Source organism: Jaculus jaculus, chromosome 3 (genome assembly GCF_020740685.1).
Source record: "Jaculus jaculus isolate mJacJac1 chromosome 3, mJacJac1.mat.Y.cur, whole genome shotgun sequence".
NCBI lineage: Eukaryota > Metazoa > Chordata > Mammalia > Rodentia > Dipodidae > Jaculus > Jaculus jaculus.
The window spans coordinates 121439081-121456390 of NC_059104.1; the positions used below are offsets into that span (position 1 = coordinate 121439081).

At 46.3% G+C, this 17310-nt stretch overlaps 1 protein-coding gene across 2 annotated transcripts in view; it reads right to left on the bottom strand.

Annotated features, from left to right (window-relative positions):
- Nucleotides 1-4694, bottom strand: part of Endod1 (endonuclease domain containing 1) — a 47947-nt gene extending 43253 nt beyond the window's left edge. Inside the window, exon 1 of one of the 2 annotated variants that reach the window (XM_004661871.2) lies at nucleotides 4386-4694. In XM_004661871.2, coding sequence (XP_004661928.2) covers nucleotides 4386-4694 — 309 coding nt within the window. Of the gene's footprint in view, nucleotides 1-4057; nucleotides 4133-4385 lie in introns of those variants that run through there. The other variant, XM_045145760.1, reaches the window with a different exon arrangement.
- Between the last annotated feature and the right edge of the window lie 12616 nt (nucleotides 4695-17310).

Genomic DNA, 17310 nt, shown 5'->3' on the forward strand with positions numbered 1-17310 from the left:
ATTCCCCAGGACCCACATTAGCCAGATGCACAAGGTGGTGCATGTGTCTGGAATTCATTTGCAGGGGCTGGAGGCCCTAGCCTACCCATTCTCTCCCTCCCTCCCTCCCTCCCTCCCTCCCTCCCTCCCTTCCTCTTTTTCTCTGTCAAATAAATAAATAATAAATTAATTAATTAAATATTTTTTAAAGAGGACTGGCCTAGGGGCACTGGTCATGTATTCAAATTCAAGCTGTGTTAGCTCAGAATTCAAATTCTAGCTGTGTCACCTCAGACACCACCTCATCTCATCTCACCTCGTCCTCATGCTGGATCTGCCTAGCCAAATCTTATATCCAGTTATTACTGGCCAGAAGGCCAGTGCCCTTCATTGTCCATGTTTATAAAATGATAAGGTCTTACATAGTGGTTTCTGGCATCAGATAGCAAGGTACTTTGGAAATCACTGGTTATCTTATGTAATACTTCTTCCATTTGGGGAAAAGGACTGAAAAGACTAACAGCTTTGAGCCCCAAAATCCTTAATCAGTCACCAGCTTCCAGATGGGACACCCTCCCAACACAATGCCCCACGGAAAGTGTTGCCCATCTCTTTCCTGCCTTCTCTCCAAGCTCAACTTAGAGGTGACTGAAATCCCAACAAATTACAGCCCCTGTTTCTTCAGCTACACTTTAAGTTTCTTTTTGTCTGGGAAAGGTCTCTGTTCAGTTCCTGAAGGGTGGGAGAATCTGGAAGCCTGTGTGCAGCTCTCCAGGACTAGGAGGTACAGATGGACCCAAATCATTGCAGTGTTTTTAGGACTGATTGGGTGGGGGTCGGGGGTGCTGGGGTAAGGTCCTGGGCTCTACCTATGAAACGTTCCACTGAGAAAACTCAAGTGGTCCATCGCACCACTATGATGCAGACATTCATAGGAAATAACGATTTGATGTGTCACTTATTAAGTGTTTCCTATATATGAAGCTCCAGGGAGCTAGAATGAGTAACCTATGTCCTCAACCCTCAAGGGCTCAAGACAAGGGAGACAGACAGGTGAGCAAGTAATTACAAAACAATGTGTTACGTACTAAAATGAGGAAATTAGCCAGGTGTGGTGGCACATGCCTGTAACCCTAGAGGCTGGGGCAAGAAGATTATGAGCTCCAGGCTAAGCTGCAGGAAAGTTCCAGGCCAGCATGGGCTAGACAACCAGACCCTGTCTCAAAAGGGAAGAGGAGAAAAAAAAGAGGAAATGGTTATTAAGAGTGCTAAGGTGGAAAAAAAAAAAAAAGAGTGCTAAAGTGATAGACCTATCTCATGAGGAGGGTCTGACTCAAGGGGGGAGAACTTTCAGGAGAACATCTCCCAGCACAGAACGAATAATGGAATGAGTAGGAAGTGAAGAGCCAGTGGTTTGGGGAGGGGGGTGTCATATAGAGTGTATTGGGCAAAGAAACACAGGGTATAAGCAGACCCAATGCTAGCGAGGGCTTACATGTGTGTCTGGACTATGGTGACAGACAGGACTGGAGCCCAAGCCACAGAGGGCCTTGAACTTTGTCCTGAAGGTGTTGGGCAGCCCACACCTTAAATAATTCAAGTTTTTATGATCTTCCATTTAGATGACTTTCTCAAATGGGAACTAGTCATAGACCAACCTATGGGCTGCAGAGTTGCGCTGGGAGCAGTCCTGTCTGACTCACAGTTGTTAGACAATGGTGACCTCCTTGTCCTCCTGCCTGCAGGGCCTCTTGGTAATGCTGACTTTATAAGATGACGTGGGCTCAAGATGACTTGGACTTAATACTGCTTGGAAGCAGCCAGAAGTGTGTACTGAACCCCAGCAAGACTCTGCAGTGGGCAGTGGGGGTCCTGGACAAGAGGCAGGCCTCCAGGAACCCTGGAAGGATCAGGCCGTGGCAATGGCTCCAGAGCCACCTGCACCTCCTGTCTCCTCTCTGTCAAGGCTCTTTGGTCCCTGTCTGACTTAAACCTAGGTGAATGGTGGAGGAAGCCCAGCCACACCCAAGGCTCCGAGCCTCAGTGATCCTCTACAGTAGGGTAGGAGCCCTGAGTTCCTGGATTCTTTCTTTCCTTCTTTCTTTCTTTCTTTCTTTCTTTCTTTCTTTCTTTCTTTCTTTCTTTCTTTCTTTCTTTCTTTCTTTCTTTCTTTCTTTCTGGATAGCATTTCAAGTAGCCCAGGCGGGTCCTGAACTCCCTAAAATGACCTTGAACTTCTGATTAAAGGGCTGAGATTACAGGCATGTACCAACACATTCAATTTTATGACATGCTAGGGATCAAATACATGACTATGCATACTTTATTTGATGCTGAGGATAGAATCCAGGGCCTCATGAATGCTAGGCAAGTATGCTACCAACTAAGCTGCAACCCCAGACCTCCTGTACTTTTCAAAATCTCTGGACATCTTATAGCACCCTCTTCAACTTCATCACCTATCCCCACCCCTTGGTAATTACTCCACTCAGGGTCTGTATTGTCTTGCTGCCAAAGCCTGATCCTTTACAACTGACTCCCTCAATTAAGTGCATAAATGGCTCAGCCTACCTAAGCCTTCCTGATGAGCCCTTCTCTGCCCTGCCCGCCTATGATTCCCCTTCTGACTGAGCATGTGGTTCACTGTAGTCTACTGGCTTACACTAGTTTACCAGCTCCCTGCTTGGATCCCTGAAACTGCCACACCCATCATATGAATGGTTACCCTGCTTGAATCTTTTCCTCTTCCTTCTTCTCTCCACACTCCTCCTCCTCCTCATCTCCTTTCTAAGCTCTACCTTATCCTTCCATAAATAGAACAAATGCTACCCGGACCCCTACCGCCTTACCAGCAGATGAATCTAACAGAACTCTGTTTACCTTTGTTAAATTACAGTGCGTTGGTATGCCACAATGACAGCCAGTGCCTTTGTGTCAGGCAGCTCTCAAGAACTTTATAAAAAGTAATCCATCGAATCCCCACAAACACCCTATGTTATTTTCTCCAGTTCAACCTACCAAAACGTAGGTTCTTGAAGCCACAGCTGAGAAGCAGCTAGTCTGTGGAAGAAGTGCGATTTGAACACATTCAAGATGGCCTTCATGACATGCTGTGCACTCCAGGCTAGGAAGCTAGGGCTCTGGTGCTGCACGGTTTCCTTGGTGACCCATGTGTCTGGCACAGGTGACTACCAGCTGTACTCAGAATCTGACATTTGTTCAGAAAGCATTCCCATCACAGCTTCCAATGCACGTTCCTCTACTGGTTACCCGTGGGAATCTTAGGGAGAAAGGGACCATTTTCTTACTGGACAAAGAACCACAATGCATCATGAGGAGCTGGAAGACAGAATACTGAGAGCTTCAGAGGTGTACTGGAAGGAAGTAATTTTAGATTAAAATGTCTATGTGCAAGTCTCAAAGTCATTTTTACATGTCTGCACTCATACTTCCTGACATCCACAGATGTTTAGGTGGAAAGACCCAGAGAAGAGTCGTGCAGACTGCCTGAGGCCTGGCCAAGATCTCAGAGCTGAAGATACGGGGTGGGATGACAACCCACGGGCTCTGAATGAGGCACTGCCAGCCAGCCAGCTGTTGGCCTTGTGCCGTGCTCCTCAGCAGGGCTTCAAGAATCAAGGGCGGTGGGACAGCTCCTTCTCCTTCCCTGGATGTTTGAAGAGAAGATCCAGCAGAAATAAACCAGTCAGCAGAATGGTTGGTCCTTATTACCAGACAGAACACTGAGCAAAGGTGATGTGATTGCCAATGATCTGATAGATCTGATAACTAACGTGTAGACAAGAAGACTGAGAGGAAAAAAGCCGGCTTGTCTTTTCCATATTGGAAGTGAGAATGTCTCCCTACAGCTACAACCTTTCTGTCACGCTGCTAAAAACCCATGCCTTGCTTTAACTATTCTAGCCAACTGCAGCTTCACATCGAAGGGCTCAACAGAGGGGGAAACCTTCCCTAGAAGAAAGACCTTCTTCTACCTTCAGGTGGGTGGTCTTTTGCAAGCCCCTTCCCTCCTCCCGAACTTCAATCTTCCCTGTAAAATGCAGACGAGCATGCCCACCCGTCCCAAAGGATGCTGCGTCAATGATGCTGGTAGGCCTGTGAGCGCCCAGCTGGGCATCTGGCGGGTCTCCCGGGTCTCGGAAAGGACGACACTGCAGAAGTCTGGGCCGACTGGGAGGGAGAGCCACCTCCCGGAGGGAGCTCCCCAGCCCTGCGGCTGAAGTGAAGGCTCTCAGATGGCGGGGCAGCAGGGTGGATCGGAAACCAGGGTGTGCAGGCTCCCGGCTCCGATGGCACCCGAAGGCACCGAAGGCGCGGGGACCGCCCGCTTTGGCCCCGGGTCGCTGGCCGTGATGGCCCGGCCAGGCTCGGGAGCGGCGTCTTACCTGCGGCTCCACCAGCCAGCGGGGCTCGGCGCTGCGCGGCGCGGGGCGCGCGGCGCGGAACGCCGAGAACAGCGGGGCGCGGTGGCGGCAGCTGTACAGGGTGGCGAAGTGCTCGGCGCCCGCCCAGCGCTGACAGATCTTCACGTGCGGCTCGGCGGCCAGCCCCGCCGGGGGGCTCCCGGCGTAGAAGAACTTGTCACACGCGCCGAAGCCGGCTTCCTGCGGGCCCACCAGCCGGCCGCGCAGCAGCCCGGCCCCGGCCAGCAGGACGAGGAGGCCGCCCAGCGCGAGCCGGCGCGCGGAGCCCATGGCGGCCTCTGCAGCGCGCGGGGCCGAGCGGCGGGGCGGCCGCGGCCAGGCGGGGAGCGAGCGAGGCAAGTCCGCGGCCCGAAGGAATCCTCGGCGCCGGCGGCGGGGCGGCGGGACCGCGGGGCGACGGGCGGGGCGGCGGGGCGGGTCCCGGCCCCCAGGCCGCGCCCCCTCTCCTTCCTCCCGAAGATGGCTGCTGACGGCCGCCAGGCCCGGCTCCCGCGCGAGGACTCCGGCCCCGAGGCTGACTGCACCCGACCCCGGAGACTACTCGCCCGCCGCTGCGCTCAGCAGACGGGAAGGTCCCAGCCGGTGGGCCCAGCCCGGGGAGGGCTGCGGGGGCTGAGAGCCCGAAAGCCGCATGGAGCGCGCCCCAGTCCCCACCCAGGGGTCCCCCCGCCGCGAGAGGCTGGGAGGTGCTCACGAGATGTCGGGAAAGCTGCGCTTTTCTGAAGCGGATGCGCGGAGACTTTCTCTGTCTCAGGTCATCATTCGCCCTTTCCTCCTGTTAAAGCCAGGCTTGGTGGCGGAGGTATGTAACCCCCAGTACTTGCGAGGTAGAGGAATGGGGATCCGGAGTTCAAGACCAGTCAGGGCTGCATAACACCCTGCTTAAATAAACAAGCAAAACAAGAAAAAGAAACCCCATGAAAGGAAGTTCTTAACTTAGGCAGACAACGCAGCCCTGCCGTGGTTTACTTGGTGCAAAAATTGGAAACCAAGGGCACCCCAGAAATGGAGAAGACAGGGGGTTTGGGAGGTGACCAGCCTTCCCAAAGTGGCACATGCGTTGGTTTGCAAGAGACGTTGGATTCCTCTCCACTCCACCCCCCCCACACACACACGTGCGTGCACACGCACCAATAAATAAATCGATAAAAGGAAAAGGAAGAAGACTAGCCAACATCATTGGTAAAAGGTTGATTCGATTCTTCCTTTATTCCTCCCACTGCCTATGTGGTAACTGGTCCTGGCTCACTACAAGGTTTGCAGGGCAGACAACAGCCCAGTGGGAAAGCTTGCTATTAAAGAAATCACTAAAAGCCCTGGCACAGAGCTGCAGGAAATTGCCTCCTAGCATATACTCTCAGAAAGTGTGCCTTAAAAAGTAGCATCTGAAGCGAAATGGGAAGGATGACAATGAGGAAACTGTGAGGAATCTTGCCACAGAAGGGAAAGGTATGTTGTAGGAAGTTGGTGAGGCTGGTGGTGCGCTGTGGAAAATGAATCTAGGAGACATACATTCAGGGAATAATGAACCAGGGGCCTTCAAACATCTTTTGACAAGGCTGACCATAAAAAAGCTTTGTTATGTAATTCTTGCTCTAGGGAGATTGCTCAGTTGGTTAAGTGCTTGTCTCAAAAGCATGAGGACCTGAGTGTTCAATCCCTAGCACCCATATAAGTGCTGGGCATGGTGTTCACCTGTAAATCCAATACTTGTGGAGGATAGGCCAGGTGAATCCCTGGGGGTTCACTGGGCAGCTAGCCTAGCCTACTTGGTGAGCCCCAGGCCAATGAGAAGCTGTCTCAGAAATGGGGGGACAGCGCCTGAAAAACTACACCTGAGGTTTTCCTTTGACATCCACACATGCATACCTACAAACATGCACCCAAACACATACAAGCACACAAATGCATAAAACAAAAAGTAATAATTCTTATGCTTGCTATTGTCATTGCAATCTCATATTTCTGTTCTGTTCAACTTGGTTCTCCTTTAGAAAGAGAGAGAGAGCGCAAAGCCAGGCGTGGTGGCGCACGCCTTTCATCCCAGCACTCAGGAGGCAGAGGTAGCAGCAGCACCGAGAGCCCAAGGCCACCCTGAGACTATATAGTGAATTCCAGGTCAGCCTAGGCCAGAGTGAGACCCTACCTCGGGGGGGGGGGGGGGGGGGGGGGGGGGAACAAAAAAAACCAGAGAGCTGGAGAGATGGTTCAGCTGTTAAAGGCAAAGCCTGACAGCCCAGGTTCTATTCGCCAGGACCCATGTAAAGCCAGATACACAAAGTGGTTCATGTGTATGGAGTTCCTTTGCAGTGGCAGAAGGTCCTGGCATACCCATAACTCTCTCTCCTCCCTCCCCCCCCTTCTCTCTCTCATTCTTTCTCTTAAATAATGAAATAAAACCACTGTTTTAAGATGCAGAGAAAGAGTGCTGGTGGGTGATTCATGAAATGTTTTGTAGTACCTGGCTCATGACTTGCAATTATACAGCATGTTGCGGAGCTGGGCCAGAGGGCTGGGGGTGCAAGGGAATGAGTGGCACATGCCTGTAATCCCAGCACTGGAAAGGAAGAGGCAGGAGGATTGAGGGTTTAAATTTCTTACAGGGTTTAGAGCCTGAAAATGTTACCTAGGTTTGGTCCCAGAAATGAAACCTCAACTTGTATCTTCATTTTAAAAAGGACACAGTGTATTGTCATAGAGGAAGTTAGACTCAGAGTCCTTTTATCGTAGACTGTGATCTGGCCTCTTGGGCCTAGTGCCTCTCATTCAACGTATTTCATTCTAATGCACCCCACCCCATCCTTCCCTGAGAGTGATGCTGCTCCTGGGATGATGTAAGGATTTAAGTTTTAAATCCTTAAAGTTTTAGGATCTTAAAAATATTTGTTGTTTACAATCATGGAAGTTGTTAATTATTAAAAATTAAACATTAAATCTTGCGGAAGAGGGGGCGGAAAGAATGTCAGAGTTACATGTTGGGTCATGATTTTCAGAGACATTTATCATACTAATAACTGGGGGCTAACTCCACAATGCACGACCCATTTTCAATAACAAGGAGGGTCTAATGGGAGGGGGTAGATCACAGATGAGCCTAAATAATGGTACCAAACTGCCTGTATTTACTGAAAAGAAAACTAATAAATTAAATTTTAAAAAAAAAAATATATATATATATATAGTTGAATTTCTTAGCCAGGCATGGTGGTGCACGCCTTTAATTCCATCACTCAGGAGGCAGAGGTAGGAGAATTGCCATGAGTTCAAGGCCACATGATACTACATAGTGAATTCCAGGTCAGCCTGGGCTAGAGTGAAACCCTACCTTGAAAAAAACATATAAGTATATGTATGTATGTATGTATGTGTATATATGTGTGTGTGTGTGTGTGTGTGTGTGTGTGTGTGTGTGTGTGTGTATATATATATATTTCTTTAGAAGAATACAGGTATTGTGATTTAAATATAAAATATCCTCCACAGGCTCATGTTTTGAATATTTGGTCCCTAGGCGGCTCTATTTTGAAAATTTCCAGGAACTTTCATGGGTAGGGCCTAGCTGCAAGAAGTAGGTCTCTTGAGGCAGATCATTGGGGATCTATTATCCTTGGCCACTCCTTATCTGGCTCTCTGCTTCCTGTCTGAATGATGTTTGCCCAAGTTCAGAGGATAAAGCAACCATGGACCAAATCCTCTGAAAATATGAGCCACAATAAATCTTTCCTACCTTAAATTGTTTCTATCTGGTATTTGGTCACCACAACAAGAAGTGACTAATATAATAGGTATTATCAGTATCAGTAATGTCAAACATACAGGGCTCTATAAACACACTTGCACCACAAAGAACCACCTTCTTGCTCAGCTGTGGCTTTTGAACATCCATCTGTCTTGATACCTAGCATGTTAGGATATTAATGATTCCTGAGTCTGTCCCACTAGATCTGTGTCTCCTTAATTTCAAGGTCACAGTTGCTAACACATCAAGTGATCCATGACAATATAATTATTAATAGATGGAGGTACTGCTGCGATGTCTCTGTAGGTAACACGGCATGCTGATCAAGCACAAGAATCTGAGTTTGTCCCCCAACACCCATGTGACAAGCAGGACATAGCCATGCAAGCCTGTGACCCCAGCATTGAAGAACAGGAGACAGGCGGATCACTGGAGCTCACTGGTCAGCCAGTCTAACTAAAAATTCAGGAGTACAGCTTCAATGAGTGACTGCCCCCAGGAAATAAGGAAGTGACAGAAAATGTCATCTTCTCTGGCCTCTGGACACGTGCATGGGGTACACATATCTTCACAAATTGATATACACCACATGTGCACACACCCACACACATGCAGGCACACACACACACACACACAATAAAAACCAAAATACAACTATACAAGCAAAGTATTGTGGGACTTGACTTTGCTGTTTCTCAGAATTTCTTGCTCTCCACCCCTGTTAAAAGCATAGGTACCTCTGGTCCCATAGCCTTACCCCTGTGGCAGATTGCATTTCCCCTCAGCCTCCTATCAGTGGTTGACAGGAACAGAATGGTTGCACATCCCACACATGATTCTGCCAAATTTATTTCCTTCATCATATAAGTCAGTGTTCTTCTGTGTGCTTCCCTTCCAATGATAAAATTACATTAAAATTTTGAGCTTACTTTTGAAAATTACAAATGTTCTTACCCCAAGATTCTAGAACCAACTACAGGACAGGAACACCTTGATGTTATTAAAATATTTGCTAACTGCTTATTACTGGGGAATAGCAGCACTCTCACATGTGACACAGGAATATTCACCAGTTATATTGCTGCTTGCTTTTAGTCTGGCCACTGCAAATCTCTTCTTTCCACCAACTCTCTTCCCACAGGTAAGGAGGCTTCAGCTTAGATTCTTTTACATTTCTATACTCAAAGCCAGGCTATCCAAACATCTGTTGATAGCCTTTGCAAGGGCCTGAAAAACAAAGCTAAGGTCTGCTAAATTAAAAAGACATGAGATATACACTTCTGTGGTTTGGTTGGTTCTTCCCCAAGCTGGTTGAAAGTTTGAACTCTGCCCCAGTGCTCTGATGACAGTTGCATGTCATCATCATACGAAATACGTTTCTCATGCCCAGCTTTATCCCATTATCCCCTACTGCACTCTCCAGATGGATGAGTTCCTTACAGGGATCTGCTGCTGACCCCTACTCTCACTCCTGCCGATCCCTCGTCCTCTGCTTCAGATGAAGCCTGCCTCCCTAGCTGACCACAGGACTACTGAGACCTGCCCCTCTTTCTCTTTATTGTTTTTTACTTTTTATTGACAACTCTTATATATACTATGATCACATCCCCTCCCATAATCCTCCCTTTTCCCTTCCCCTTAATCCCCCCTCCACTGAACCTCTTCTATCCAACTAGGCCCTCTTCTATTTAGATGTCATTTCCCCACCCCCCTCACGAAGCAGGTCTTGTTTAAGTAGGGTATGCCACCGTGAGGTCATGAGTGCAATAGTTAGTTTGTGTCTGGAAGACAGCATTGTAAGCAGTCCTCCCCTTCCTTTGGCTCTTCCATTCATTCTGGCATCTCTTCATCAGTGGTCCCTGAGCCTTGCAAGATGTGATAGAGATGTCTCATTTAGTGCTGAACACTCCACTGTCACTTCTCAGCACTTCGTTGAGTTTTTAGTCACCTCAGTGGTCACTGCCATCTGAACCTGCCCGCTTTCTTAAGCCTCCTCCCTTACCGCTCTCACTTTGCATCATGCCTGAGGAGTCATTCAGCTCCTTGAAGTTCCACAATCAAACCACATTCCCTCTTGTCCTTAAGCTTCTGAATCATTCCCTTACTCTCCTTTCTACAACTTGACTGACCGTCACACCCACCTCCCTGACTATCACACTCTCAGCCCGCATCCCTTCTTGCCCTATGTGAGGCTGAGAATTTCTTCTAATTATCCATATTAAGTCCAGCACTTCCCCTGTTTCATCACAAGTTACCTCCACCCTTAGACAAAAACAGTGTGCCTGTTACAGAAGCACATCACTCGACTGGGGAGGGAGAGAGGTAGGAGAAGAGGAATGGAAGAGAGAGAGAGGGAAAGAGGAAGGGAGGGAGGGGAAAGGAGGAAGAGAAAGAAAGGGAGGCGAGGGAAGGAAATGAGAGAGGGAAAGAGGTAGGGACACTTCAGAACTTCACTTAGGTTCTATTCATTCATTCCTTCATTTTCAGGCATTTTTAAAAACATTTTCCCCTGGCATTTTAAAAATATCTACCATGAGCCAGCAATTGTATTTTGCTTACTCATGTTTCCTCTGAATACTCAGTTGTATGCTGAGTATTCAGAGGGAGCAAAGCTAGCATCTCACTCTCTTTCTCTCTAACAGTCTTGCTAGCACCTTTCAGGTAAATGTACTAAAAAGAAAGCAGAAGTCATTGGTCCTATGCAAGCTGGCCTGCCTGCCTGAGAGCAGGGAAGGGGGAGGCTTGGAATCTTCATGAAGCCAGCAAGTCTGCAACATTGAGTTCATACCATGTTAGGTGCATTGCAGGACAGATGGATAACAACCTTTACATCACTGAAGTTGAAATCTGGTAGGAAAGACAGACAATTAGAGCACAAAATTAATACATAATATTCTGATCAGGAAACCACAGTATGTTATGATGTCGAGAAGGATCATCTAGCTAGATCTGGGGAAGAGGAGCTTGGAAAAAATAATAACAATGGTAGTAAGTGATGTTTCATCATTAGCTGTGTTGGCACATGCTTCACAAAGTATAAAAATCATTCATTTCTAGACCCCTGAAAGATAACATCTTTAGTTTGGCCTTTGGAGTCTCTAACACAAGGAATCAACAAATAATGAAGAGGTTGATCCAATTTGACTTGTTGAAGATAAGAAGTAGTTCTCATTTGGTTTAAAATGCCTGATTGATTTTCCTGATGATGGCCAAAACTATGAGCCTGCTGAGAAGGTGTAAGTAAGTGGCTTACTGCTCTAGACTGGTAGAAATGCATAAACAACAGGAAATTGAATCATATGTACCTAAACTCCCAGGTAAAGAGCTGACTTCTTTCTAGTGAAGCTGGACATAGAATGATGTTTAAAAATGAGCTGTGGGGTTGGAGAGATGGCTTAGCAGTTAAAGCGCTTGCCTGCAAAGCCTAGGGGCTCATGTCTGACTCTCCAGGTCCCACATAAGCCAGACGCATAAGGTGATACAAGCACACAAGGCTGCACATGCGCACATGGTGTCGCATGCATCTGGAGTTCTATTGCAGTGGCTGGAGGAGCTAGCATGCCAGTTCATATTCTCTCTCTCTCTCTCTCCTTACCAAAAAAAAAAAAAAAAAAAAAAAAAAGATGAGCTGGAGAAATGGCTCAGCAGTTAAAGCCCTTGCTTGTAATTCCTGAGACCAGAGTTTGATTCCCCAGTACCCATGTAGAGCCAGAAGCACAAAATGACACGAGTCTGGAGTTCCTTTGCAGTGGCATGCCCATACTCACTCTGTCTTCCTCTTTCCCTCTGTCTGTCTCTCGCTCTCTCAAATAAATAAATAAAATATTTAAAAATAAATAAAAAGCAACATTACTTGTTTAATGGAGATAGATATTCAGGCTCACAAGATTTAAAAAAAAGTTATTGAGATTGGTTTCACAATGATGTAGCTATGTTTCACACTTAAAAATAGTAAAGATGATGAATCTTATTTATTTATTTTGGTTTGAGGGATTGTTTAATTTTTTTCTCCTTTCCTTGCCTTGGTTTCTTTTTACTGAATTTTGTATTTTTTGTCATCCAAAAAAAAAAAATGGTATTAGACAACTTGAGCTCTTCTAGAAGAAGCACACGTATGTATGCATACACAGTCTTTTCCCCATCCACATCATGAGCCTAGAGTGATGGACACCCACCACAGATGGACAACTACCCACAGGTGGCTGAGCACCTCTGAGATATCCAGATGATGGCTTTTAAAAGTGAACAGCACTAAATTCAGTTGTTGTAACTTGCTGTACATTCAGTAATGAAAACCATAGACATTATCTCATAGTGGGCAATGTTAACCACCACATGGGTCAAGCAACTAAAATTTCAGGGCAGGTGGAGAAAGTACAGTGGCAGATGTTAAATATTGACGGTACCTCAGAGAAGAGAGATGAGAGCATTTTGAGGACAAGACAAGGGAGAAACAAAGCCCCTGATATTTACAATTAGGTTCAGAATCTAGAAGCGCCTTCCTCTGACTTATCAAACAAAGCTTTATTGAAGGGCCTGGCATGGCGACACACATCTTTAATCCCAGCACTTGGAAGGCAGAGGTAGGCTACCCTGAGGCACTACATAGTGAATTCCAGGTCAGCCTGGGCTAGAACAAGACCATATCTCAATAAACAAACAAACAAAAAAAAAAAAAGGCTGGGCATGGTGGTGCACTTGGGAGGTAGAGGTAGGAGGATTGCTGTGAGTTCAAGGCGACCCTGAGACTACATAGTGAATTCCAGGTTAGCCTGAGTTAGAGTAAGACACTACCTCAAAAAAAAAAAAAAAAAAGAAAAAAGAAAAGGAAAGAAAGAAAAAAAGAAAGAAAGAAAAGAAAAGAAAGAAAGAAAACTTTATTGAAAAAATGGAGAGGAACCAAGAGAACCCATATCACGGTCCAAGCTCAGTGAGAATCTCTACTGATCCTCTAGGCTTGCTACCTGGTTCTCCTGTCTTTAGTGGTGACGAGATGACTTTCATTTTCACCACATAGCTGGGTGGTTATTGCTGCTCATGCCACATGCAAATGTCTCCTCTTCATTATATACCCTCATCTCTCCTGTTAAGAGCTCTGCCTAAATTTCTGATGGCATCAGTATACCATGAGCTCAATTCTCAGGTCTCACAGAGGTCTGTCTCCACCTTGCCCAATGCAACATGACCTTTGTCCCTCACAGCAAGCACTGCTGTTAAAGTCAGTAGCAATTGAAGCCTTTGTTCTAGATCATTCATTTGCTCTGTGTGTACCCAGCACCCAACAATGAGGGTGTGTGTTACAAATCTAATATTAGGAACAAACAGAAGTCACATCATCTTGTATAAAGAGATGATTGAGAGAGAAACATTTGGTCACTTGCAAAGACATGGCAGCATACAAGGAGCTCTGTGAAATGCTGATGCTCTCTTCCACAGGGGAGGGGACAAACTAGAAGAGGGAGAAGATGGAAGAGTATAAATTTTCTTTTCTTTATCTCTGTTTTGCCACTCCAGAAAATTTGACATGTTCTTCAGATCAATGTCTGGCCACAAACAAGACAGAGCATCTGTGGTGGTTTGAATGTAATGTTCTCTTAGTCTGAGGTGTTTGTGATTAAGTTTCCTACATAGTCCCCATCTAGAACAGTCTTTGGGAGGTGGCGCCCTGCTGGAGGACGTATGTCACCAGGGGTGGACCTTGGAGTTGAATGAAGCCCTATAGTTCAGAGTCAGCTCATGCTTACTGTTGCTTGCTATTTTCTCTCTGCTGTGGATGTATGCTGAAGTGAGTCAACTTCTACTGTAATGAAGCTTCCCTTGGAATTTGTAAGCCTGAAATAAACACTTCTTCTCATAAGCTGTTTCTTATTGTATGTTTGTCCCAGCAACAACAATGTAACTACAACACAGACCCACTGTGACCTCAAAAGGAAGCCCTTGAGGACTTGAGTGGAGTGCAAAATAAGACATAATGCTTGAGCTTTGGCTTATGGAAGGCATGTTTTGGACAAGGTGCCCAAGGGTCTCCCAAACTACAAAGTCCAGACCAAATTAAGTGGAGGGAAAGCCTTTGGCCACATGACTCAGAAGATAACTAGAATTGTGTCTTTTCCACAGTGCCTGGGGAGAAAAAGATCATTTCCAGGAGTTTCCTCCCTGTTGAATGTCATAGTGCTGGAAAGTAATATACAACCTGCCAGGGGTGGGGGAAGATGTCAATGAGCTTAACCAGCAGTGAACTCTGCAAGCCACATATCTGGCCATCTAGGTAAAATGTGCCAACTTATACAATGGTGGCATATCTATTATGGGGAAACCAAGCACTGTATGGTGGGATTTGAAGCTGGCTCCATGGAAGAGAATTCATAACTGGTCCTGAAAACCTAACCAAAAGCCTATTGCTGAGGATGTCATAGCTAATACTGTTGTTTGGCTAAATGGATATATTATGTTCTTTAAATATTTAGGTTTATGCCCATACATTAATGCTACTCTCACTTTTGGCTAGAGAAATTTCTCTTTTCAGATGGCGGTAACCACTGAGGAGACTCAAAACTTATCAAAGTGCTAAGAAGAGACAGTTCAGCGCTAAGTAAGACATCTCTATCATACCCTGTAAGGTTCAGGGACCATTGCTGAAAAAGTGGCAGAAAGAATGTAAAAGCCAAAGGTATGAGAAGGTTACTTACAATGCTGTCTTCCAGACACAAAGTAACTATTGCATTTATGGCCTCACAGTGGCTTACCCTACTTAAATAAGACCTGCTTCATATGAGGGGATGGGGAGATGACATAAAAATAGAAGAGGGCCTAGTTGGAAAGAAGAGGTTCAGTGGAAGGGGAACAAAAGAGACTGGTAGTAGGGGATTATGATCAGGGTACATGGTATATATGTATGATGGTTGTCAATAAAAGGTTTTAAAAATAGGGCTGGAGAGATTGCTCAGTGGTTAAGGCACACTTGCCTTCAAAACCTAACAATCAGATTTGATTCCCCAGTACCTGTATAAAGCCAGATGCACAAAGGGGAACATGCATCTGGAGTTCATTTGCAGTGACTAGAGGCCCTGGCACTCCCATCCCTCCCGGCCCACCTCTCTCTCTCTTAAATAACTATGTTTTAAAAGTTTTAAAACTAAACTAATAAATTATCTGATCCTTGTCAAGGGGTGGGGAGACTATTTCTGGGGATCATGGAAGTTTTGAACATCTAGCAAGTCTCAGAGGTCAACAGACCAACTCTGGCCTCTGAAAATGTCTTATTTGACTTGCCAGGCTTTGAAGATATTTTTAATCAGCTACCAACATTGAAAACTAGAAACTGTTTTTTTTCCCACAAAATTCCATGTTTTCAGCTTCTCCTGAAGATTCAAACAATAGCCACAAGACCCTCCTTCCCACATATTAATTGTCAGCTGCCTTAAAGCCCATCCCCCAATAGTCTTTGGCAGCAGCTCTCATGCAGCCTGAACTGGCAGAGAATTTGGACTTTCTTCCAAGGATCAAAGGGTAACTGGAGAGTTTGAGAGTCATGGAGATGGCTAAGTAGTTGGTAAAGTGTTTGCCTCACAAACATGAGGAGCCGAGTTTGATCCCCAAAACTCCACAGGAGGCAAAAAGAGAAGCCCTCAGGCTTGTTGAGCATCCATCCTAGCTTATTTGGTGAGCTCCAACCTAATGAGAGACCTCAACGAAAGTGAAGAACATTCCTGAGAAGAACACCTGAGGTTGTCCTCTGGCCTCCACACCCACACATGTACATGTGCACCCAGCCACACACACATGTACACATGAAGAAATATCTGGGGCTGGATGTTGGAAGCTATGAACCAAACCTTGGCAAGACTAGAGACTGCCATATATATAGCAAGTTAAGTTTTTACTTCCTCACCTAATACTCAACTACCAGAAACAAAGACTGTCATATAGCAAGTTAAGTTTCTACTTCCTTACCAATATTCAACTACCAGAAACAATGGGATGGTACACCTGGCTAAATTCTCACCCATGCTGATGAAGAAACAAAGGCATTGCAGCCCACCACTGAATAGCAGGCCTCCCTCTCTTTTGTATAAAAGAAGGGAGGAAATGTCGGGAGCCATAGAGCAAAAGCCTCTCCATTTTGCCTGGGCATGCTCATAAGCTGACTCATTACTCAGAAAGCTGGTCTGTCCAGCTTTCTGTTAGGTACTTCTGGAACGTCGGTCAGCAGACTGCTTACAGAATCTTATCTTTTGCAAAAGGCCAGTTTATGGTCAGGATGTGAAGCCTGGTGCAGTCAGGATGTTAAGCCATTGAGGCAAGATTAGGTGAACACCTAATTACATCCCCTCTAGGTTTCCTTACAATTCCAAAGCCCTAAATCACGCCAGCCAGCTTATTCCCCCACTTTTCTTCCCCTATATAACGACTGTGTAAAATATAAAGACTCTGAGGCCTTGACAAACACCTACCATGGTCTCCTTCTTGTGTCGGTTTGCCTTTTTTCACCCAGGTTAGCTTCTCCTCAAGTCCTTGTTTAGTTCCTCGCTGGCCGGGGAAGCTGGAGAGATGGCTTAGTGATTTAAGCGCTTACCTGTGAAGCCTAAGGACCCTGGTCCAAGGCTTGATTCCCCAGGACCCATGTAAGCCAGATACACAAGGGAGCACATGCATCTGGAGTTCGTTTGCAGTGGCTGGAGGCCCTGGCACATCCATTCTCTCTATCTGCCTCTTTCTCTTTGTATGTCACTCTTTTTTTTTTTTAATTTTTTTTTTTAAATTTATTTGAGAGCGACAGACACAGAGAGAAAGACAGATAGAGGGAGAGAGAGAGAATGGGCGCGCCAGGGCTTCCAGCCTCTGCAAACGAACTCCAGACGCGTGCGCCCCCTTGTGCATCTGGCTAACGTGGGACCTGGGGGACTGAGCCTTGAACCGGGGTCCTTAGGCTTCACAGGCAAGCGCTTAACCGCTAAGCCATCTCTCCAGCCCTGTATGTCACTCTTAAATAAATAAAAATTTTAAAAAAAGAAATATCTGCTGAGGTATACATGAGTCAAATGGCCCCTGTGAGGCTGGAGAGATGGCTTGGCAGTTCAGACACTTGCTGGCAAAGCTAAAGGACCCAGGTTCAATTCCCCAATACCCACGTAAAGCCAGATGCAC